At 38.0% G+C, this 24,563-nt stretch overlaps 1 protein-coding gene across 7 annotated transcripts in view; it reads right to left on the bottom strand.

Annotated features, from left to right (window-relative positions):
- ATP10D (ATPase phospholipid transporting 10D (putative)) overlaps positions 1-24,563 on the bottom strand; it is a 145,802-nt gene that overhangs the window by 59,254 nt on the left and 61,985 nt on the right. For all 7 annotated transcript variants that reach the window (XM_070791389.1, XM_070791386.1, XM_070791387.1 and 4 more), the window contains 6 exons: positions 23,784-23,988; positions 21,358-21,443; positions 11,745-11,851; positions 11,327-11,458; positions 10,815-10,942; positions 10,443-10,695 (listed from right to left, as the gene is read on the bottom strand). In XM_070791389.1, coding sequence (XP_070647490.1) covers positions 10,443-10,695; positions 10,815-10,942; positions 11,327-11,458; positions 11,745-11,851; positions 21,358-21,443; positions 23,784-23,988 — 911 coding nt within the window. The remainder of the gene's footprint in view (positions 1-10,442; positions 10,696-10,814; positions 10,943-11,326; positions 11,459-11,744; positions 11,852-21,357; positions 21,444-23,783; positions 23,989-24,563) is intronic.

The following is a 24,563-nucleotide window of genomic DNA, read 5'->3' as shown; positions in this document are numbered from 1 at the left end:
CATTTCTGTCTGAGGGCCCCTATACTAGCTACTCCATCTGACTGGAAGGCTTTTACTCCTGAATTCAAAAACCAAGTCATTCAGATCTAGGCTCTGATATGCCCCCTAGAGAGGCCTTGCTCAACCATCCCATTCGAAGTACTTTTCATTTTGTATCATAAAGTGTAAGTAAATGTTAGTCGTGTCCAACTCTTTGAGACCCTATAGACTGTAGCCCACCAGGCTCCTTTGACCATGGGATTCTTCAGGCAAAAATACTGGAGTGTGGTGGCATTTCTTACTCCAGGGGACCTTCCCAACCCAGGGATCAAACCCAGGTCTCCTGCACTGCAGGCAGATTCTTTACCATCCACGCTACGGGGGAAGCCCAGTCACCCAATTTTAATTCTCTGCAAAACAATTTTTAATATTTTTTATTTAAAAATTAACTAACTTGTGATAATTTTCTCCAACAGAAGTTCTATGAGAGGAGGGGCCTTGTCTGTCTTGTTTATCATTATGTCCAGTGTCTGGAATAGAGAGTAGACAATCAAAAACTACATGCTTGTTTGGACTGCTAGTTATCTGAAGTATTCATGCCAATTCTAGCTACTGAATAGGTATGGCTTTCAGGAAGTCAATTTATAAAACAAAGAGCATCTGCATATTCTATTTATTTTAACAGCTTTTGTCTATGTTTTTTAAGGACAAGGAGAAACTAAGAGGCAACATGGCGATTCTGTGTTCTAGGACTAACTCTTTCAAAAAGTGGCTTCCAGCAAATCACTTTCTAGGCCTCTGTTTTCTTACTGGAAGAATGAATGATTTGGACTCAATGACTTCAAGATCCTTTCCAATTCTGCAGTTCTGTAAGTTTATTATATTCTCTGCCTAAAAAAATACAGACTATTTCCCTATATGTCCTCTGAACTTCAAAAACAGATATATTTATTGCATCCCAAATACCCTGAGGTTCTCCATTCTTACCCATGCCTTAGCTCAAGACAGCCATTCTCCTCCTTTCTACTTACCTCAGTCCCAGTTCCTCACTGAAGACCTCTGCTTCATCCCACTCACTGGTACCACTTTATAGCTTAGACGTACTGCTAAATGTTACTATGTGCCAGCCATTTGTCTCATTTAATCCCTGTAACAACCTTCTGAGGTAGATATTATCAATACCTTCATTTTATAAATAAAGAAATAAAAATTAAAGTAAGTTTCCCCATCTCATGAGAGTGATACAGTTCTATTAAACTCCAGTTTAAATTCCACAGCCAGTGCTGTGAGTCTTCATGCTATACTGTTATTAAATACAGCCAAAAAATTAAAATGGTCAATATTCCCTGCTTGATTTCACTGAGTCCATGTTTTGTAGTTTAAATATTAATATGAATAATGAATAAGGGTATGAATAGACGTATGAATAACATGCCTAGCGTCAAGGGAAAATCCACTGTAGGATAGAGCATTAGCACTTACTGAGTACTTCCTTTTCATCAAGCATCTTGCTAGGTCCTTTATTTTTTTAAATTTTTTATTGTTATTATTTTCCCTTCCTTTTTCACACTTCCCCTAGCTTTCTTTGCTGACCCTTGGCCACCTTGCCAGGACCACTGCCTGTGATTGTACATGCTGTGCTAGGTCCTTTATATAAACAATTGCATATAGCTGTATCTATATATATTTTATCTTTAAAAAAAAAATGTTATTGGCTAGAAATGATCACTGTTCCACTTTGCAGCTAAGGAGACTAAGACAGTAAACAGTTCAGAGTGGGTAGAGCTGGGATCTGAATTTGAGTCTTCATGACTCCAATCATGAGCCAATCAAAGTCAGACAAGTATCTGCTATATGTCCTTAGCGGTTACTTATAGGGCCTCCCAGGTGGCACAAGTGGTAAAGAACCCACCTGCCAATGCAGGAGACATAAGAGAGGTGGGTTTTGATCCCTGAGTTGGGAAGATCCCCTGGAGGAGGTCGTGGCAACCCACTCCAGTAATCTTGCCTGAAGAATCACATGGACAGGGGAGTCTGGCAGACTACAGTCCATAGGGCTGCAAGGAGTCACACACAACTTAAATGGCTTAGCACAGCACAGCACAGTATCGCACATAGTTACTTGTATACTGGCTTAGCACAGCACAGCACAGTATCGCACATAGTTACTTGTATACAAGAGGTTAGCTCAGTGATTCTGAAGGAGGGTCAAATTTATCCCCTAGCAAACATTTGGCAATGCCTGTTCACAAGTTGGCTATTACATCTTTGGGGGAGTGCTATGCCATGCAGTGGGCAAAGGCCAAGAATGCTTCTAAGTATCTTAAACAATTCCCCATTAAGACAAAGTCATCCAGCCCAAAATGTCAATAGTGCTAGGTTGATAAATGCTTGAGTAGCTAAAAAAATTTACATATTGACAATGTGATACCATTTTTAAATAATTAAAATAATATACAACATATATAAACATGAAGGTTATACTTTAGGAATTTCTCATAGTCATCAGTAGGGAAAGTATTCATCAAGGAACTGTGGAATTAGTATAGAGCCAGATAGCTGAGCTGTTCCTCTAGGATGAACTTGCTCAAAAGGGACTGATAAAACCGTAAGAGTGAAATAAGAAAAGACATGGAGTAACTCAATCTTTAATCATTTGTGGGAAGCGATGAGAAATAAATAGACCAGTAAAGTTACAATGTGATTCACAAAACAAAGCTACTAAGAGCCATACTTTTAGACTCTGAATTTTTTTTTTTAATTGAGCATGAGAAGCAAAGGTTTATTATTATACTGATAAATAAAATCCATCCAAATGATCATCAAGACTTTTTTATGTCTCCTAAAGTAGACTTGAAAAGTTCCATGAATACCTCAAAGTGGCAAGAGAATTCTTGCCTTCCAGCTGGTAAGAGAAAATATACAAAGTCTGTAATGTTTCCTTTGTCTCAAGGTAGGTACTATGTTAGATGCTACATTAACTACTTTATTTCTCTCTTATTTAATCCTAATCTCTTTTCTCTTCCAATGCTCCTGTTCAAACATCCAGTAACCTTTCACGACCTATTATTTACATTTATGCGATATCTGGAAGAAGTGAGCATTAGCCTATGGAACAAAACATTTATCACACTTTTCAACTTGCTCTCCAAAGGGCCAAACACAAGGTTGAAAAGCACAGGACACTCAGATAAACTTCTTTCAACTATATCATCCCCATATCCTCCACTGAACATTTTGCTATGAACTAACTACACAAACATTTCCAGCATTCCAACTTTCACCTGCTTGTAAACAACACACTCAGCTGAGTTTCTTTCAACTGTATCATCCACACAGCCTTGACACAAAGCCTTTTATTCTAATTCCTCATATTTCCAGCATTCCAAGAATTTCTAGGCCAATATCTTCAAAGCCCCAAACCTTGATCAGTGCAAATCCACCTCCAAAACTGACTGCTGAAAAATCAAAACAATATAGAAAGGCAACGCTGACTTTAAACCTACGACACTTAAAAAGGTATTTTTATGTTTCCAGGTGTCCCTCCCACATTGAACCATGAGCTTCTCAAGAGACAAGCCTATGTCCTACTTTGACACGACAACAATGTGCTCGGTCACTCAGTCATATGTGGCTCTTTGTGACCCTATGGACTACATCCCGCCAGGCTCCTCTGTCCATGGAATTTTCCAGGCAAGAATTCTGGAGTGGGTTGCCATTTCCTCCTCCAGGTACGACAACAATACTAGCAACTAGTATTTATAAAGAATTTATTCTGTGCTATGCTCTACGTGCCTTTTAAAAAATATATTTACTTATTTGGCTGTGCACTCATCTCACATGCTAGTAAAGTAATGCTCAAAATTCTCCAAGCCAGGCTTCAGCAATATGTGAACCGTGAACTTCCTGATGTTCAAGCTGGTTTTAGAAAAGGCAGAGGAATCAGAGATCAAATTGCCAACATCTGCTGGATCATGAAAAAAACAAGAGAGTTCCAGAAAAACATCTATTTCTGCTTTATTGACTATGCCAAAGCCTTTGACTGTGTGGATCACAATAAACTGTGGAAAATTCTGAAAGAGATGGGAATACCAAAGCACCTGACCTGCCTCTTGAGAAATCTGTATGCAGGTCAGGAAGCAACAGTTCGAACTGGACATGGAACAACAGACTGGTTCCAAATAGGAAAAGGAGTATGTCAAGGCTGTATATTATCACCCTGCTTATTTAACTTCTATGCAGAGTACATCATGAGAAACGCTGGACTGGAAGAAACACAAGCTGGAATCAAGATTGCCGGGAGAAATATCAATAACCTCAGATATGCATGGAGAAGGCAATGGCACCCCACTCCAGTACTTTTGCCTAAAAAATCCCATGTACGGAGGAGCCTGGTAGGCTGCAGTTCATGGGGTGGCTAGAGTCAGACACGACTGAGCGACTTCACTTTCACTTTTCGCTTTCCTGCATTGGAGAAGGAAATGGCAACCCACTCCAGTGTTCTTGCCTGGAGAATCCCAGGGACGGGAAGCCTGGTAGGCTGCCGTCTATGGGGTCGCACAGAGTCGGACACGACTGAAGCAATGCGGCAGCAGCAGCAGCAGATATGCAGATGACACCACCCTTATGGCAGAAAGTGAAGAGGAACTAAAAAGCCTCTTGATGAAATTGAAAGTGGAGAGTGAAAAAATTGGCTTAAAGCTCAACATTCAGAAAACGAAGATCATGGCATCTGGTCCCACCACTTCATGGCAAATAGATGGGGAAACAGTGGAAACAGTGTCAGACTTTATTTTTTTAGGCTCCAAAATCACTGCAGATGGTGACTGCAGCCATGAAATTAAAAGACGCTTACTCCGTGGAAGGAAAGTTATGACCAACCTAGATAGTATATTCAAAAGCAGAGACATTACTTTGCCAACAGAGGTCCATCTAGTCAAGGCTATGGTTTTTCCTGTGGTCATGTATGGATGTGAGAGTTGGACTGTGAAGAAGGCTGAGCGCCGAAGAATTGATGCTTTTGAACTGTGGTGTTGGAGAAGACTCTTGAGAGTCCCTTGGACTGCAAGGAGATCCAACCAGTCCATTCTGAAGGAGTTCAGCCCTGGGATTTCTTTGGAGGGAATGATGCTGAAGCCGAAACTCCAGTACTTTGGCCACCTCATGCGAAGAGTTGACTCATTGGAAAAGACTCTGATGCTGGGAGGGATTGGGGGCAGGAGGAGAAGGGGACAAGAGAGGATGAGATGGCTGGATGGCATCACTGACTCGATGGACATGAGTCTGAGTGAACTTTGGGAGTTGGTGATGGACAGGGAGGCCTGGCGTGCTGCGATTCATGTGGTCTCGAAGAGTCGGACACGACTTAGCGACTGAACTGAGGTCTTAGTTGCAGCACATGGGATCTTTCAGTTTCAGCATGTGGGATCTAGCTCCCTTGACCAGGGATTGAAGCTGGGTCCCCGGCATTGGGAGTGCAGAGTCTTAGTTACTGGACCACCAGGGAAGTCTCCAACTGCTTTTTCATAATTTACTTTCTCTTATCCTCTTAATCATCCCCATGAAGTAGATACTATTAATATCACCAATCGTTTTTTATCATAGCCCAGAGAAATTATATCACTTGCCCAGAGTCACACAGCTTGCTGGCAGTGAAGATGGGAGTCAGGTTTAGGAGGCTTGATTCCAAAATCCTTGTTTTTAGAAACCACTAAAGGCTGCCACTACATCCATCAGATTTACAAGCTTCATCATAAAGGCACTGTGCGGACATACCCAAATTGAGGGCCACCCTACAAAATCCCTAAAGAGTGCCCCTCAGAACTCTTGAAGTGAAAAGTAAAGTGAAAGCGTTAGTCACTTAGTCGTGTCCGACTCTTTGCGACCCCCTGGACTGTAACCCGCCAGGCTCCTCTGTCCATGAAATTCTCTAAGGCAAGAGTACTGGAGTGGGTAGTTATTCCTTTTTCCAGGGGATCTTCCTGACCCAGGGTTTGAACCCAGGTCTCCTGCACTGCAGGCAGATTCTTTACCATCTGAGCAGTCACCCAAAAAAGGAAAGGCCAAGAAACTCAAAATCTAGAGCCACCTAAATGATGACTTAAGTGTTACGTGGTATCCTGGACAGGGTCTGAGATCAAAAAGACCCTTGGTAAAAAGGAAGTCCCGATAAAGTCTGGATTTTAGTTATCAATGAAGTATCAATATAGGTTCATTATTTGTGACTAATGTATCTTAAGACTAATGTAAAATGTTAAGACAAGGGAAAGTGGTCAGGAGGAGCATACTGGAATGCACAGTATCTTTATAACTTTTCTGTAAGTCTAAAACCATTCTAAAATAAAATGTTTATTATTAACATTCTTTTTCAGTAATCTTTTAAGGGAGTTTAAAAAATTTTAATATCCATATAAGTCACCTGATGTATTGTTACATGAAGATTTTAATTGAAACTTTAAAGAGGGGCCCAAGACTCTGCATTTCTAAGATATACCTGGGTGTTGCTGATGCTTAGTCCATGAACCAAATTTATAAGTTGAAAGGTTTTAGAACAAGAAATGGTGTCATCAAATGTATTCAGTTCAACTGCAAGAACTAAGAGTACTTGCTCTTACTTAATAAGAGTAAAGGGTTACTTCGCAGCAGTAACATTTTCAATGGGAATACCTCATAGGCAATTCTTTTGACAGAAAATCCTGAAGGCTTAACTGATTTTCATTTCAGTGAATATAAGGCCTCAGGGTTAAGTTCTGAGGAAAACTAGCCTGTATCATTATCCCCTTTAGCACTGAGAGAGAGAGAGAGAGAGAGGGAGGATGGTGTGTGTTTGTATGCATATGCTTGTTTTTAAGCCGAGACTTGTCTCTTGAGCACTTCCCTGATAGCTCAGTTGGTAAAGAATCCATCTGCAATGCAGGAGACCCCAGTTTGATTCCTGGGTTGGGAAGATCCCCTGGAGAAGGGATAGGCTACCCACTCCAGTATTCTTGGGCTTCCCTTGTGGCTCAGCTGGGAAAGAATCTGCCTGCAATGTGGGAGACCTGGGTTCAATCCCTGGGTTGGGAAGATCCTTTGGAGAAGGGAATGGCTACCCACTCTAGTATTCTGGCCTGGAGAATTCCATGGACTGTATAGTCCATGGGGTCACAAAGAGTCAGACACAACTGAACGACTTTCACTTTCACAGACAAGAGATTAAGAGCTATGAATGTATATATGGTAGAAACGTGTGGACAGGCAATGTCAACACCTCCCAGAGGTGGTGTAACACTCCTTGGTTCACAGACAGGTATCTTACCAATTACAGTTCAGTCCTGGTAGCATTTGATTCTCAGTCACTTAGCATCTTCCCTGCACAAGGGGCTACAGAAGAAAAGTACTCATTGGGCAGCACTATATATATTGAGGGACAGGGCAAGAGGTCAGCTCTCCTAGATGCTACAAAATTAAAATCCCACAAATACAAAAAATAATAGTGTTTCCAACCATATATTTTGTGAAACATGACTGCTAGAAGATACTTCCCCAAAATAGGAATTTATAATCAGATAATTTTGGAAAAGACTAATCTCACAAATGGACATAGGGGTTTAACTCCAGTGATGTTCACTGCAGTACTGTTTACTACAGCAAATGACTGTTGATAAGCTAAACTGATGGTTGATCCGTTACATAAATTGTGGCAATTATTACACTGCGATACAGCATAACCATTAGAAAAATAAGAAGAGAATGGAAAGGCAATCATGATGAAGTCTCGAGACAAATGGTTATAAAAGTCAAAGCACACTGTGATGTCACTTTGTTTAAAAAACATATATTAATGTTTACAGGAAAAAATACTCAAAAGAAAAGCACTAAAATGTTACTAGTGGTCCAGTCAGAGTGATATGACCTCATCAGGTACAAAGAGGTGTCAGAACATCCCTGAGGTCAGAGAGATTCAAAACCAAAGGTTCTGCTGGTTGCCTTGAAGAAGCGACTGCCATGCTGTGGAGAGGTCAAAGGGCAAGGAATGATGGGCTATCTCCATGAACTCAGAACAGACCCAAGTTGACAGCCAGCAAGAAAGCAAGGGCCACAGTCCTACAACCTCAAGACTCTGACATTTCCAAAACTGGGGAACTAAGAAGAGGACCCTGAACCTCAGGTAAGATCACAGCCCCAGCCAACCCCCAGATTTCAGCCTGGTGAGAGACTCAGGGAGGACATAGCTACCTGGACCCATATTCCTGACCCACAGAAGCTATAAGACAGTATATGTTATTTGAAGCCATCAAATTTGTGGTAACTTGTTATGTGGCAATAGAAAACTAATACAGTGATAAATAACAAACCAGAGAAGTATTTGCCACATGTAGAAGAAAAGAATTATGTCACCATTGGTATTCAAATTATTGTTTTCCAAATAATTCAAATTATTGAACAAAGGTTCAGTACAAGTGCACAAATGAAAATGGACACTGGCCAGAGACAACCTAGACAGGGACATACAAGCTGAACACCAACCCTGCCTTAATAGATAAAATCCTCCTACAGATTACTAAGAATAAGAAAAACTCATTCGTAAAATAGGAAGACGTGTAAAATAGATTTTGTCAAGGAAATTCAAATGGCTAAAAACATAAAAAGTTAGTATCTCATTGCTAATCATAGAAAAATTAAGACAATGAAACGCTAACTGCATCTACAAAACTCACAAATTAAAAAGAATAGCTTCATCCCATTATGGTTGGGTATGAAAAATAGATATTATTCTTCTGGGTTATGAGAATGTAAATTAGCACAATGCTTTAGAGATAAATTTTGTGGGATCTATAAAAATTCTATATGTGCATACTTCTGGATCTAGCAAAACCAACTTTAGATATGTGTACAGAAATGGATATTGCATGATGAATTTTATTTTGAACATTATATCTTGTCTATCTTCTTGCCTTATACTGTAAGCTACATCAGAAACTCATGTCACATGTTAGAAGCTCACAAAATACTTGTTGAATGAATAAGTGATGTTAATTGCAAGTACTATTATAACGGGCTTCCCAGATGGCACTAGTGGTAAAGAAAGTGAAAGTCGCTCAGTTGCGCCTAGCTCTTTGTGACCCCATGGACGATATAATACAGTCCATGGAATTCTCCAGGCCAGAATATTGGAGTGGGTAGCCTTTCCTTTCTCCAGGGGATCTTCCCAATCCAGGGATCGAACCCTTTTTCTGTATTGCAGGTGGATCATTACCAACTGAGTGCACCTGCCTGCCAATGCAGGAAACATAAAAGACACAGGTTCAGTCCTTGGGTTGGGAAGATCCCCTGGAGGAGGGCATGGCAACCCACATGAGTACTCTTGCCTGGAGAATCCCATGGACAGAGGAGCCTGGAGGGCTACAGTCCATGGGATCACAAAGAGTCAGACACAACTGCATAGACTTACACACACACACACACACACACACACACACACACACTGCTATAATAGCTAACTAAGCTTGATCACATACAATGCGATACTATAAATTTCATGTTAACTCATGAACTGACTTAGAAAAAAGCCCATGAGATATTGAGGAATAAAATAAGCAAGTTCCAAAATAATATTATTACTTAACTTACAAAAGAAATGTGCAAACATTTATTTTCACATATATAAGAATATACATAAAGAAATGGATGGTTATATATTCAAATTATTAACAGTGGTTCACCTCTAGGTTAATCTGTTTTGGACACTTCTCAGAATTATTTTTATAAGAGTATATTTACTTTTGTAAATAATAAAATGAATGAAGTTTAATTCTTAAAAGAAAACTTGCAATTTATATATTTACTTCCTCTTATCTACTTATCTTATTTCTTCTTAAAATAGGTATTCTTAGCCAGGGACCAACGGTTACTTATGGGCTGAGTGATGGGGTAAGGGAAGACTGTCGTCTCTTTGGAACTATTAAAAAAAATTTTTTTTAAAGGGATATGGTCCATAGGAAGAAGGGAATGGCAACCCACTCCAGTATTCTTGCCTGGAGAATCCCATGGACAGAGGAGCCTGGCAGGCTACAGTCCATGGGGTCACAAAGAGTTGGACACAACTGAGTGACTAATACACAAATGGTCCATAGAGTTTCATGAGATTCTCAAGAATATCTATAATGCAGTATCACTGACACCATATCTAACCCCAAACCTTCTACAATTGCTAGCAATTTCCTTTCCTTTCAGAGAAACCATGGTCAAAAAAAAAAAAAAAAAAATCACGGAGGCAGAGCCTTGACTTTAACCCACCAACTCTCGACTAACTTTTGACCTACTAACTTCTAAAGAGACAACAATGAAACTCCATGAGCACCTGGACAAATTAAGTACACAATGATTAAATATTGAACTTCTGTGCCAGAATTACTGAACTGTTAAGTGGATGCAAAAAAGACAAACCTCAAGGGTGATTTTCACAGAAACTCAACACTCACCATTTTCTTCATGGCAGTAATCAAAGCCTGCCACACTACATCTTCGAAAAACCATCTTATTCTCAGTGAGGGTTCCTGTTTTATCAGAAAAGAGGTACTGAATCTGTCCAAGATCCTCAGTGATGTTCAGGGCTCGGCACTGAACAGTAGAACCCATTTTCTCATTGTAGAAATCCACATCACTTTGAATAAAATATATCTGTCCAAGCTTCACAATTTCAATGGAAACATAGAGAGAAATGGGAATCAAGACCTAAGAAGAACCAAACAATTTAAAAACGTTAAAGGGAGAAAAGAAAGGATGAAAAGCCATACAGAGCTAGATAAGTAGGAAAGATTTTAAAATTGTATGATGAGCTCAATAGAAATTACCTGTAACAAAATGATCATGGTCCAAAACATATAGAAACCTGCCAACACTGGTGATAAGCTATGTCCATCTGGCTCAGGGATGTTAAAAAAGGGTATGTTTTCATATCTGCTCAACCAGATTCCATGACCTTTCAAAAAATGCACAGACATCAAAAGGATGCTATGTATATATTATGCAAATATAAAACTTTATTTCTAAAGAAAGAGAGATGACAGTATTTATTTTGGTAGAACACTAGCTGTTTGAGAAACAAATTCAAATTCAAAAGACTACATGTTCTCCTGCCTCTCTCTCTCTTTACATCTCTTCCCAGGTCCCTTTATTACTGTGGCCACATGTAATCAATATTAATGCTTTTGAGATGAAGATGTGAAGAAAATAATTATTGGCCAATAACCACCCCCACTTACTGGAGTCAAACTTAAATTCATAAATATCATTTTGAAAATATAATACTTTAAAATGAATATCTTGAGGGAAAGATGTCAGCAAATAATCAAATTCTACCTACCCAATGCACCAGTTAAACACATTACAACCAAAAGTAGGACACACCAGAGGACATCTGTATTTGCTCTTCTTTCTAATTTGCTGCGCTTATATCTTGGTCCGCTGTTGTTCAGCATTGCTTTGGTTTCATGGCCTACATGGGTAACAAAATATTCAGAAAATGTGGAAATTAAAGCCAAGTAGCAAATATCGTATTTTAAAGTCTCTCTGGCAGACAATTTAATGAAAAGTAGTTATGTAATACACTTTGTTAAATTTAGTTTCCATTTGTGATCCATTTAGAAAAACAGAGACCAATGAATAAGATTATCAAGACAAAATTTCCTTTCTGCTGCTAGAGATTGCATTTGAATAAGTGGAAAATGTTAACTTGCAGAAAAGCACAGAGGAGATGGTCAAAAGTCAGAAGGGTAACAAACCTGCATAAACCACAATGCCCATGACAGCCTCTGTGTTTCTAATGGTGCATCCTCTAAGCAATAAATTCTCTTTACTGAGACCCACGCGTTCTTTGTTGGAATGTTCTCTATAAAAAAGACAGCATATAGATTTATTTTTAAATAGCAAAAATGGGAATGGAAAAATAAACACTATGAATTTTGAGTTTTCTTGATTGAGTATAAAGTTAAGCAGTTCACAGGAAAAGTTTCAAATCTGGATGTACTTGATCTAGTTATTTCCCACTTTGGGAAAAAAGACACAACTGGTTTCTAACACTGTTTTCTATCATTCATTGTTTACTAACTATTAGTACTACAAAAACTAAAAGATAATCCAAATAAGAAAACTATTTTCTGTAGTAGAAACTGTATTTGGGAGTAACTTAATAGCTGATGAGGGAAAAGTTCTTAATGGAATTAGAAATTTACTATCTCGGCCCTGGTGAAATCAAGGACTATTCTTGGGCAATAATAGTAAGTGGCTACTAAAATCATTAGGTAGAAGGCTGGTGGGGAACTTTATAATGAAAGGGTAAGGCTAACAATACCAATCTTAACATAACTACAGGACATCAAGGCCTCCAGAAGTTTAGGGACAGAAACTGCTCACCCCCCTGGGAATCTAATCAAGCTTCTATGAGAATGAATCACACAGGGGTCTGTGGCATCAGGGGATCTGTGAAGCCTTTGAAACTGGATACAGTATTTCCCTGTGTGCGTCTATGTATGTACATTCATATACATCTGCCATTTTCTAGACAGTATTTCTTTCATCAGATTCTAAATGTCTGTGAAGAGTTTTCAGGAAACAAGGCCAGAAAAACATGTTAACCATCACCCAAGGATGAAGTTGGCCAAATCTATGAAATCTGCAGGGGTAACCTCTGCAGGCAAAATGATCTGGTCTATTTAACAAGTGTCATGTGGGGGGGTAGGGGGAGGGGAGCAGAAGTGGTGGAAGAGGGAATGGGAGGGGAAATTTAGAGACATATCAACTAAATGCAACATGTACACCTTTGTTTTGATCCTGGTTAGAATATATTAACTATAAAAAAATTTTGAGATAATTGGAGAAATTTAAACAAAGAGATATTACTTTGCCAACAAAGGTCGGTCTAGTCAAGGCTATGGTTTTTCCAGTGGCCATGTATGGATGTGAGAGTTGGACTGTGAAGAAAGCTGAGCGCCAAAGAATTGATGCTTTTGAACTGTGGTATTGGAGAAGACTCTTTAGAGTCCCTTGGACTGCAAAGAGATCCAACCAGTCCATCCTAAAGGAGATCAGTCCTGTGTGTTCATTGGAAGGACTGATGCTAAAGCTGAAACTCCAATACTTTGGCCACCTCATGCAAAGAGTTGACTCACTGGAAAAGACCTTGATGCTGGGAGGGACTGGGGGCAGGAGGAGAAGGGGATGACAGAGGATGAGATGGCTGGATGGCATCACCGACTCGATGCACATGAGTTTGAGTGAACTCTGGAAGTTGGTGATGGACAGGGAGGCCTGCTGCTGCTAAGTCACTTCAGTCGTGTCTGACTCTGTGTGACCCCAGGGATGGCAGCCACCAGGCTCCCCCATCCCTGGGATTCTCCAGGCAAGAACACTGGAGTGGGTGGCCATTTCCTTCTCCAATGCATGAAAGTGAAAAGTGAAAGTGAAGTCGCTCAGTCGTGTCCAACTCTTAGCGACCCCATGGACTGCAACGTACCAGGCTCCTCCATCCATGGGATTTTCCAGGCAAAGTACTGGAGTGTGGTGCCATTGCCTGGCGTGCTGCAATTCATGGGGTTGTAAAGAGTCAGACACGACTGAGTGAGTGAACTGACTAAAACAAAGACTAGGTATTAGATACTACCAAGAAATTGTTCTTAATTTACTTAAATGTTATAATGATGCTATGACTATTTTTCTATAAAGCTTTTTTCTGTTGTATATTCATACTGAAGTATTTACAGTGAAATGATGTGATGTAGGGGCATATAGAGAAGGAACTGGGAGGATAATTGAAACAAAGTTGGCAAAGTATAAAATAGCTAAAACTGAGTGAGGGCCCATGGTGTTCATTACACTTTATATATAGGGAAATTGTCATTATATCTGCTATCCATGTTATCTTGCAAGGAAAAGAAAAAAGAAAGCTCTTCAAGAGAAGTTTGAAGAGCTTTCCTACTCTTCAAATGAGGAGGAAAACAGACAAATCTGCTTTGTCATTTTACTCCTCTAACTTGCAAAGTATTTTCTTTTAAGAGGTATGTGTTTACATTCCTTCATATATATGGGTTTATGCAGAAAGAGAGACCCATGGGGTCATAGTCAGAACCAGCAGTGTCCTTGGGTTTAACCTAATTCTATCAATACTTCCTGGATTTACAGATGAGGAAATTAATCCCAATATTTACATTCCCATGTAGCATTCTCAGGCATGTATCCCAGGCTTGATTAGGCTCCACAACAACATAGCATTTATTATTCCTAGAACATTTACAGGAACAGATATAATATACAAAAGCATCAGTTACAAAATTTCTTAGTGTATTAAAATTTTTGGGGATCCTCATTTTTCACCCTTACATCACTCTAGTTTACCACCTTTACATTAAAGCCCAACTTTTATTTTGATTGTACTGGCTCCAAACTCTAAACATCCTGTACTCGGTGAGTGTGTATTTGGCACGTATGATATGGGACCTTCAGATTCTGTGCAAGACATGGACTGTCTGATTACAGCCTTCATCCATTCAAGATGTACTATATGGCCAGCACACCCACCTGAATGCCAAGAACAGAAAAACAAACTTAGATAGTCTTGGCCTCTGTGGTTTAACAGGAGGTGATTCATATAGAAATGTCTAAGTATAATAACGATAGTATAGTTATTATGATAGAAATCTGATATTCAGCATACAACTTGGGCACAAATAGGGAAAAGTCAGTGCTTCCTGAGAGTAAGATGATCATAGAAGCCATCAATAATATAGAGAGTGAGCCTGAACATCTCAATTTCTGTTAATTTTAGAAAATAGGCCACACAGCAGGAAAAATGTAAGGATCTAGTTCAGCAGATAAAAACTATTTCACAAAAAATTACTGTATCATCTTCTCTGACCACAATGCTATGAGACTAGATATCAATTACAAGAAAAAAACTGTAAGAAACACAAACACATTAAGATTAAACAACACATTTCTAAATAACAAACAGGTTACTGAAGAAATCAAAAGGGAAATCAAAAAATTTCTAGAAATAAATGATAATGAAAACACGATAACTCAAAACCTATGGGATTCAGCAAAAGCAGTTCTAAAGGGAAGTTTATAGCAATACAATCCTACCTCAAGAAACAAGAGAAACAAATAGACAACTTAATTTTACACCTAAAACCTAAAACAACTGGAAAAAGAAGAACAAAAACAAAAACAAAATTAGTAGAAGGAAAGAAATCATAAAGATCCAAGCAGAAATAAATGAAAAAGAAAATGAAAGAAACAATAGTAAAGATTAATAAAACTAAAAGCTGGTTCTTTGAGAAAATAAAATTGACAAGCCTCTAGCCAGACTCATCAAGAAAAAAAGAGAGAAGGATCAAATCAACAAAATTAGAAATGAAAAAGGAGAGGTTACAACAGATAATGAAGAAATACAAAGGATTATAAGAGACTATTATGAACAACCATATGGCAAGAAAATGGATAACCTGGACAGATTCTCAGGAAAGTTCCAATATTCCAAGACTGAACCAGGAAGAAATAGAAATTATGAACCACCCAATTACAAGCACTGAAATGGAAGCTGTGATCAAAAATCTCCCAAAAAACAAAAGCCCAGGACCAGACAGCTTCACAGGAGAATTCTATCAAACATTTAAAGAAGAGCTAATGACTATCCTTCTAAAACTCTTTCCAAAAATTGCAGAGGAAGGAACACTTCCAAACTCACTCTACGAGGCCACATCACCCTGATACCAAAGCCAGACAAAGACATCACAAAAAAAGAAAACTACAGGCCAATAGCACGGATGACACTAAAAAAAAAGAAAAAAAAAATTACTGTATCCACCTGGGCTGACTCTACTAAATATGCATGCTCTGACTCAGATTCTGTGCAGAGTACTATATTCCAGACCACACAGAAAGAGACTAAAGTTCTGTTCTTTTCTGTCCAGAATTGTGCCAGAATCTAGTCTGAGCTTGTCAGGGGAGTCAGCGTTCCCAGTGAGGGGCTGTACAAACTGGACTCTAAGGTATTTTTTGACCCGGACCTCAGGTGTTGAAGTACAGGTCAGAAAAAATGACAACCTCTAAATCTTCCAATTACAACAGGAAATGTATAAATAGTCAGCAGTTGAGAAAATAATACTAGAAATGATTCTTCTTAAACTTATGAGCATGTTTCTGATGGCAGGAGAATCTGCTAACTTCCCTTCATCATCTCGCCTCTCTATGATCTTCTATATAGCTCACCGACCCTCCAGACATACTTAAACCACTTAGGACTCCACAAAGGCACTGTGGTCTCAGGCCCCTATGTTATTTCCTGTATTGGTCCCTCAACCGAGAACGTCAGTAATTCTCTGTATTTAGTTGTATTTAGTTGTCTGCCTGGTATCTTATTTTTGATGGTTTAAGTCTGGCATTATCTCTTTATCTGGACTAAATCCTTTCCCTTTTCCCACTGCATAGCTTCCTGTCCCTGCACCAACACCCATCTGTATCAGATGCTACTTAAAGATGCTACCATTATGTTCTAAACTTCCATTTTGACAATTCTCTAAAATTTTAAACAACTTGATTGAAGAATAACAAGAATCATACAGTAAATACATATACTGTACACATTTAAAGTGCAAAATTTGATGTTTTGACGTTTCCTTTGTGAAAACATCACAATTAGAAAAATGAACAAATCCATTGCTTCCTAAGGTTTCCTTATGTGTTTCTGTAATCTTTTCTTCCTCTCCTCCCTCTCCCAGGCACCCACTATCTGCTTGCTATCACTATGAGTTAGCTTTCTTTTTTGAGAAATTATATAAGTCAAATCATATAGTATATATTCTTTTTTGTCTGGCTTCTTCCACTCAACATTATTTTGAGATGCATCCATGTTGCTGCATATATCACTAGTGAATTCCTCTTCACTGCAGAGTCGTACTCATTGTATGGCTCTATCATTTGTTTATCCATTTACCAGTTGATGGAATATTTGGGGCTATTACAAATAAAGCAGCTCTGAACGTTAGTGTCCACGTTAGTATACGGATAAATGTTTTCCCTTGAGTAACTACTTAGGAGTAGAATAACCAGATCATAAAGTAGGTGTGTATTTAATTTTTAAAGGAAATTTCCAAACTATTTTCTAAAGTGATCGTGCTTTTTCCATTCCCACCAGCAGTATATGCATATTCTAGTTTCTCTACATTCTTGTGAAAAGTTAGTATAGTCAGTCCTTTTAATTGAGGAGTTACACTCCTAAGGCTTTAACTTGCATCTTTTCACGCAGATATCTAAAGTTCATGTATTGTCTTTGGTGAAGTGTCCAATATTTTCGATCATTTAAAAACTGTACTGTTCATTTGCTTATTGAACAATAAGCAAATAATAAAGATTTTATTTAATAATAAAGACATATATTCTGAACACAAGTCCTACATGAGATATACACACTGCAAGCTATTTTCTTCCAGTTTGAATGAAAACTTACGTTTTCATTCATTTAGCAGTGTCATTTGAAAAGAATAAGTTTCTAATACTGACAAAGTTATTTAATTATTTTTGTCCTTTTATGAACTGCACTTTTGGAGTTATATCTAAGAAATCTTTGACTAACACAAGATACCAAATATTTCCCCTATGTTCCCTTCTAGGAGTATTATAATTTCAGGTTTACACTGAAGTACAGGATCCATTTTTAGTTAATCTTGGTGATTAATCTTGGTGGTGAGAGGTCTGTGTTGAAGTTTATTTTTTTTAATATGTATGTGTAATTGTTGCAGCATTTGTTGAAACAACTAACCTTTCTCCACTAAACCGCTTTTTCATCTTTGTAAAAATCCTGCTGCCCATAAATGTCTGGACCAATTTCTGGACTCTAATCTACTCCATTGACCTACTGGTCTATCATTATGTCAAAAACAAAATTTGGTGGTCTTAGCCCTCCACATCTGTTCTTCTTTTTCAAAGTTGTTTTAGTTAGATGATTCTATCTCCATATAAATTTTTAGAATAAACTTGCCAGTTTCCAAAAATGAAATTTAAAAAAGGATGGGGGTGGGCTTCTTGGATAGCTCAGTTGGTAAAGAATTGCCTGCAATGCAGGAGACCCCGGTTTGATTCCCGAGTTAGGGAGACCCCCTGGAGAGGGATAGGCTATCCACTCCAGAATTCTTAGGCTTCCCATGTGTCTCAGCTGGTAAAGAATCCACCTGCAATGTGGGAGACCTAGGTTCGATCCCTGGGTTGGGAAGATCCCCTGGAAAAGGGAATGGCTACCACTCCAGTATTCTGGCCAGGAGAATTCCATGGAGTATATAGTCCATGGGGTAGCAAAGAATCGGACATGACTGAGCAGCTTTCACTTTCAAAAATAAAAAACTTTGTTGGAATTTCAATTGGGATTACACTGAATCTACAGATCAATTTTGGGAGAAAAACTGACAACACTGAGTTTTAATGCATGAACAACAAATATCTCTCCATTTAGTTACATCTTTAGTTTATCTCAACCATGTTCAGTGGTTTTCAATATGTAGGTCTTTCATATCTTTTGTCTGGTTTATTCTTAAGTATTTTTTCTGATGCTATTGTAAATTGATTTTTTAAAAAGTTTTGATATCTGAATGTTCTTTGGTATGTACATAAATACATTAATATTTTTATATTGATCTTATTTCCTACAACACTGCTAAACTATTAATTCCAGTTGCTTTTTAATAGATTTCATCACGTTTTCTACAAAGACCATCATCTCATCAATGAATAAAAGACAGTTTTACTGCTTTATCACTTACTGCTTTTATTTCGTTTTCTTTACATTAGCTAGGAGCTCCTTGAATAAAAGTGGTAAGAGATAATATTCATGTCTTGTTCTTGATCTTAGGGGAAAGATGTTTAGTCCTTCACTATTCACCACTCCAGTATTCTTGCCTGGAGAATTCCCATGGATAGAGGAGCCTGGCAGGTTACAGTCCATGGCTTCAGAAACAGTCGGGCACGACTGAGCAACTCAGCACACAACACACTAAGCATGATGCTAGCTGTGTGGTGTTTATAGATGCCCGTCAATAAGAAGAGAAAATTTCCTTATATTTTCAGTTTGCAAAAATGGAAGTTAGATTTTGTCAAAGTTTTTCTATGTCCAGGAGATTCTCACCTGGTTTTTCTTTTCCATTTGTTAATTACGGTTTGCTAATATTATAAATTACATTGTTTGATCCTCTAATGTTATCCAACACTGCATTTTTGGTGTAAGTCCTACTGAGTCATTATTACTTTCCTCTTCATATATTGTTGGGTTTGCTTTGCTATTAATCTGTATAAATTTTTTGCATCTATGATCACGAGGGCTATACACCTTCCTTTAAATGTTTCTGTATTCTTTTGGTATCAGGATGATTCTGGTGTCAAAAGATGATTTAGGAACTTTTTTTTTTCTCTGCCATCTTCTTATAAGATCATCACTATGAAGTAGGTCTAACTGACTTCTCTTAAACATTAGGAAGGATAAAAAGAGTCAGTGGTTGGGGGCCAGAGTGAGGTACTTCGCCCGTGGCAAAGGTCACGAGGAAGGAGGCTCGACATACGCAAAGGCGGGATCGAGCCTCAGGAGTCCCCCTGGAAATCTTCGAGCATCTACCCCCATAACCAGAGCCTGCCTACTTTACTACTTTGTGCTCTCACCTACACCTCTGACTTTACGGGGGGCTGTCGCCCACCACCTCTTTCGGAGAAGGAGTTAATCTAGAGCTCCAGTTAATAAAAACTCCTGGGTGTGACAAGAGTGTTTTAACCTACAAACTCCTCTGAAGGTTCTCTGGCCTGCCTGACAGGCTTGTCCGGCCACATGTGATTGCTCACAACCTCCCAACCGTGAGAGGCACAAGATGCTTTAAGCCTTCTAAAAACAGGTTTCTTAGAAAAGTTAGAAAACTATTAGTATAATGGGCTGATTAGAAATTGTATTGGTGAAGGGTTTTTCATTTGTTTAGCCAATGTTTGTTGCTAAGTCTCCACATCTCCTGCCCTTATACACATTAATGAATATATAGAAGAAATAAGTATTAACCTTTGATATTAATCACGTTAGACCTTAGGCTAAGTAAATTCTTTCCTTAATTAAAACCCACTATACCCTTACCCTATAGGAATGTAACTTTATTTGGGTGACGTCTGTTTTAAGAATAATCACCCCTGGAGAAATAAGTGTCCTGGTTGACTGACCGCTGTCACAAGGAGAGGGTCATAAATTGTCAGCAGGCCCCCTGGCCAGAAGATGATGTAACACCCCTAAGACCTCTGTATACATTTGTATGAAGCACCTGACTTTGATAAAAGTCAGGACTGCTGACCCCCCGTGACTTTTGCATAACATCTCAGTGTATAAAAGTAGACCATGGAAAATAAAGAATTGGGATCAGTTTCTCGAAATACTGGTCTCCCCATGTCTCTCTCTCTCTCACTCTGGCTGAGTCTCCATCTGGAGCGCGGAACCTGCCATGCTTACTAATTATGCCTGGGCTTCAAAGATCCGACCGGGGAGGCCTCAGTGTCTCCTCTCCTTGGGGAGAACGGAAGGACGCCTGCGGCCTACGTAAGTGGTGCAAACTTCTTGTCTTGAAGTTTTATTGGTCTCCTGCGTAAACCAAGCTACTCAGCCTCTTTTCTCCACTGAATTTTCCTACTGAGCTATCCTCATTCTATTACTCTTTACATCTCTAATTAATATCTAATTGAAGCTATTGTATCCTGATCCTCGCCGACACCGTCCCCGCTTCGAACACCCTGGATCAGCCAGGGTCCACAGTCGGTAACTTGGATCAAAAAATAAAGCACTTAAATGGCAGAAGCCAGCCAGAAATCAGGTTAAGACCCTAAATTCTAGCTTCCATTGGAAAGGGATACAGATGCCATAGGAAGCCTCCAGATGGATGCTGTTGTGGATTCCCATAGTTTTTTTTAAATGTGTTTCAAAGTCATTGGCTAACTTTTACTAACTGAGTTGCCCACCTACTCTAATAGGACAGAAGGACACCATCCTGTTATGTCACTTAAGCTGCTATGTCTGTCCAAACACTTTCTTCCAAATAACTAAGATGTCTTGGGCTTAACATGGAGCTCATGTAAATCATTCATATATCACTGAAAGAGATTCTAGGGTTATTTTAAGAACAAGATTTTGTTGTTGTTTTAAAAATATACATAGGTAAATATTTATCAAATAATTAAAATAAGCCAAATTTGTAGGTGGTTTAACTTACAGCCTTTAGTGATTTAACTTGGGTATAAGTACACAAAAGTTTTGTTTTTTTTTTTAGTTAAATATAACTGCAACATACAATTCCACTCACACCCACAAAGGAAAAGTCTTGTATCACTCACAGGAAGCCTCGGAATCTGTTGAGGTCATTGTTTGGACTTTCACATTCTATCCTACTGGAGAATTTCTCAGGATCAACTTCAGAGTCCTAAAAATATATATATTTCAAAAATTACCACACAAAAATTAAAGGTTAAATCTTGAGATTTAAGTGTTTATCCTTTCACTAAGATAAAAGGTATTCATGTCACAAAATATATGTCAAAAATTGCCCAAATGAAGGAAAGTACACACATAATTATGAATGAATAGATAAGATGAGAATGGTCCTAGAGCATTAATAAATATCTTCAGGTGATAAGAATGGCTGAACTGTACACCGAAATTCATGCAGGACTCCCTGCAGGAGGGAGCTTCTCCTACAAAACACACTCTTTTATCCGAAAGACACTGAAAAGCTGAAAATACTTTTCTTATTGTTCTTTACACATATAGGTAGTTTCTGAGATTAAGTGTATATCTATATACACACACACACACATACACACACACACACACATATGCATGTAATATAGGCTTCCCAGGTGGCACTAGTGGTAAAGAACCCACCTGCTAATGTAGGAAACATAAGAGGTACAGGTTCAATCTCTGTGTTCGGGAAGATCCCCTGGAGGAGGGCATGGCAACCCACTCCAGTATTCTTGCATGGAGAACCCCATGGACAGAAGAATCTGGCGGGCTACAGTCCATAGGGTCACAAAGAGTCAGACACAACTGAAGTGACTTAGCATGCATGCATACTGTATATAAGTACTCTGAGCATGCATGCATTTAATCTCAGCAAATTTTATTTAAAAAATTAAATCTAGATAGATGTCACAAAATTCTGTAATAGGTCAAAAAATAATTTTAAAATGCTTTATGAAACCAACAAGTGAATAAACAGTGTCTTACAGAAAATAGGCATGGCTTGTATAATGCATGGATTCACTAAGAACAAGCCACATCAATCTTATATCCTTTCCTTTTTTTATATGGTTTTTTGGATAAGATAAATGCTACTGATACATCTCAAAGTATTGATATGTGTATCAGCAAACATTTGAAAAATGAGTCATATGATCGTGTGATTTGGCTTGCTAATAATTGATATTTACTGAGTTCTTCTAATGAGTTAGAATCTATATTATGCCCTTTAAACATCTTAACTATTTTCTTCTTCACTAGATACTATAATTAGGCCTAATTAACAGATGAGGAAAGATACACACAAAGAGGACCAATAATTTGCTAAAGGTTTCAAAACAAGAAGGTTTTTAGAGTCAGGATTATAATTGAGGCCATAAGAGTCTGGAGAGCTTACCCTTAACTGAATGTAAAGTATGCTGATTAATCAACTGGTATCACCCCTCAAAGTAGGTATTTAGTGGTATGTAATTTCCAAGTGGTAGAGGATTTTTACCAATGTTTTAAGTGTGAAAATGCTTACAAATGTGACAATGACAGGAAGTTGAGAGGCATAACAATCAGAGGATCTAAATTAATCTATAGGTAGAAAGATGGACTTATAGTGACAAGATCAAATTTACCAAAGGATATAATGAGGTTACAATATTTTTGGTTTGTAAGAAACGTGACTTAATAGTAGTTCAAGTAAAAAAAAAAGTTATATTTTAAAATACCTCATTTTGTATACCTGTGGCAGATTCATTTCGATATTTGGCAAAACTAATACAATATTGTAAAGTTTAAAAATAAAATAAAATTAAAATAAAATAAAATACCTCATTTTAAGTGCTTCCAGAGAAAGGAAAGAAAAACTGATAGGCACTTTGCATGATGTTTTTATATATATTTCTTCATTTTGTCACACAACAGGCTATGAGGGAGGTGTCATCATTTCCACTTTAATAAACTGAGGCATAAAGTGTTTAAGTGACCTCCCCAAAACCACACAGTAATTAAATGACAGAACTGTTTGAATGTTACTCAAACTTGTGTTAATATAAATTCAAAGTTCTTATTTCCCTCTCCACAGTATGTGAAGAGTCAGAGCTCTGTGGCATGAGAAGTTATGAAAGTCTTAAAAGGCCTTGATACGTAAGTAATTACCAGATTTTAGGAACAATAACCAAATGATATCTCCAGCTTCAATAAAACAACATACAAATAGAAGCTTAAGAAAAACAGAAGTTGATCATTTCTATTACAAAAGAATTTTCCAAAACTGTTAGGTTTCGTAAATTCAATTCCCAGAAATGTGATTGTCAGAATGAAATGTCTGAACTTCGAAGTCATTATATCCTATTATCTATGAAATATGGCACACTTCTACTGATATCTGGAATTACATTAAGCCCTCGAGACTTCTATTTTGTAAAGGTAAAAATATATTTGAAACATCTCTTTATCTGTACATGTGAAAATGAGCTCAGTCATCTTCTGAAAAGAAAATGTTAATATCACCAATGGAGAACACATTTTTTACCTGCTCTGCATATCTCCGAACCACCTGCTTCTGTTTTAAATTGCTCTCTCCATCAAGACCAGAAGTCTCAATGTGACAGATTCCATCTGGATCAGTGGAAAAGAGTAAAACCATATCTGCAGGAATGACCTCATTACAGGAAAGGTGAATAAAGTCCCCAACAGTAACATCTTTCCAGCATCTGTCCACATATTTTTTCTCTTTCCTAAAATTGAAAAAAAAAAAAAAAAAGTTTAAAAAGAATCTCAAGCCCAAAACTCACATAATGGTTTTTTTTTTTTTTTAATTTTAGTTTATAACTTAAAGTGATTTAAAAATTTAGGGTGATCTGTTAAATGCTAAAAGGGGAAGCCAGAGAATTTGTAAAACTTAAATTCCACAGCTTGCTTCATCTGAAAATTTAGTTACTAAGTTTTTCAATTCTTTTTTTCCTGTGAGATTTTGAACCATTATGTTAATTGAGTAATTCTGGAATAAAATTAAAATTAACACTGGATGGGTTTATTCATAAATGAAGCATTTCCTGCGTGCTCTCCATGTCAGGTATCAAGGATCCAAAAGTGCACAAGATACATTATCCGCTCTTGGAGAGCTTCTCATCTGGTAGATAGGATGAGTAAAATAAACTCAAAAGAAAATAAACACCCAGACATTTAAAAAATCATTATACCAGCATATTAACACCCACAGTGTATGTATTCAGTCACTAAGTTGAGTCCAACTCTTTGCGACCCCATGGACTTTAGCCTGCCAGACTCCTCTGTCCATAGCATTTCCCAG

The sequence above is a fragment of the Bos indicus genome, chromosome 6 (assembly GCF_029378745.1).
Source record: "Bos indicus isolate NIAB-ARS_2022 breed Sahiwal x Tharparkar chromosome 6, NIAB-ARS_B.indTharparkar_mat_pri_1.0, whole genome shotgun sequence".
NCBI lineage: Eukaryota > Metazoa > Chordata > Mammalia > Artiodactyla > Bovidae > Bos > Bos indicus.
The sequence above is the reverse complement of the archived record's forward strand: the minus strand, read 5'-3'. Positions and strand labels throughout refer to the sequence as shown.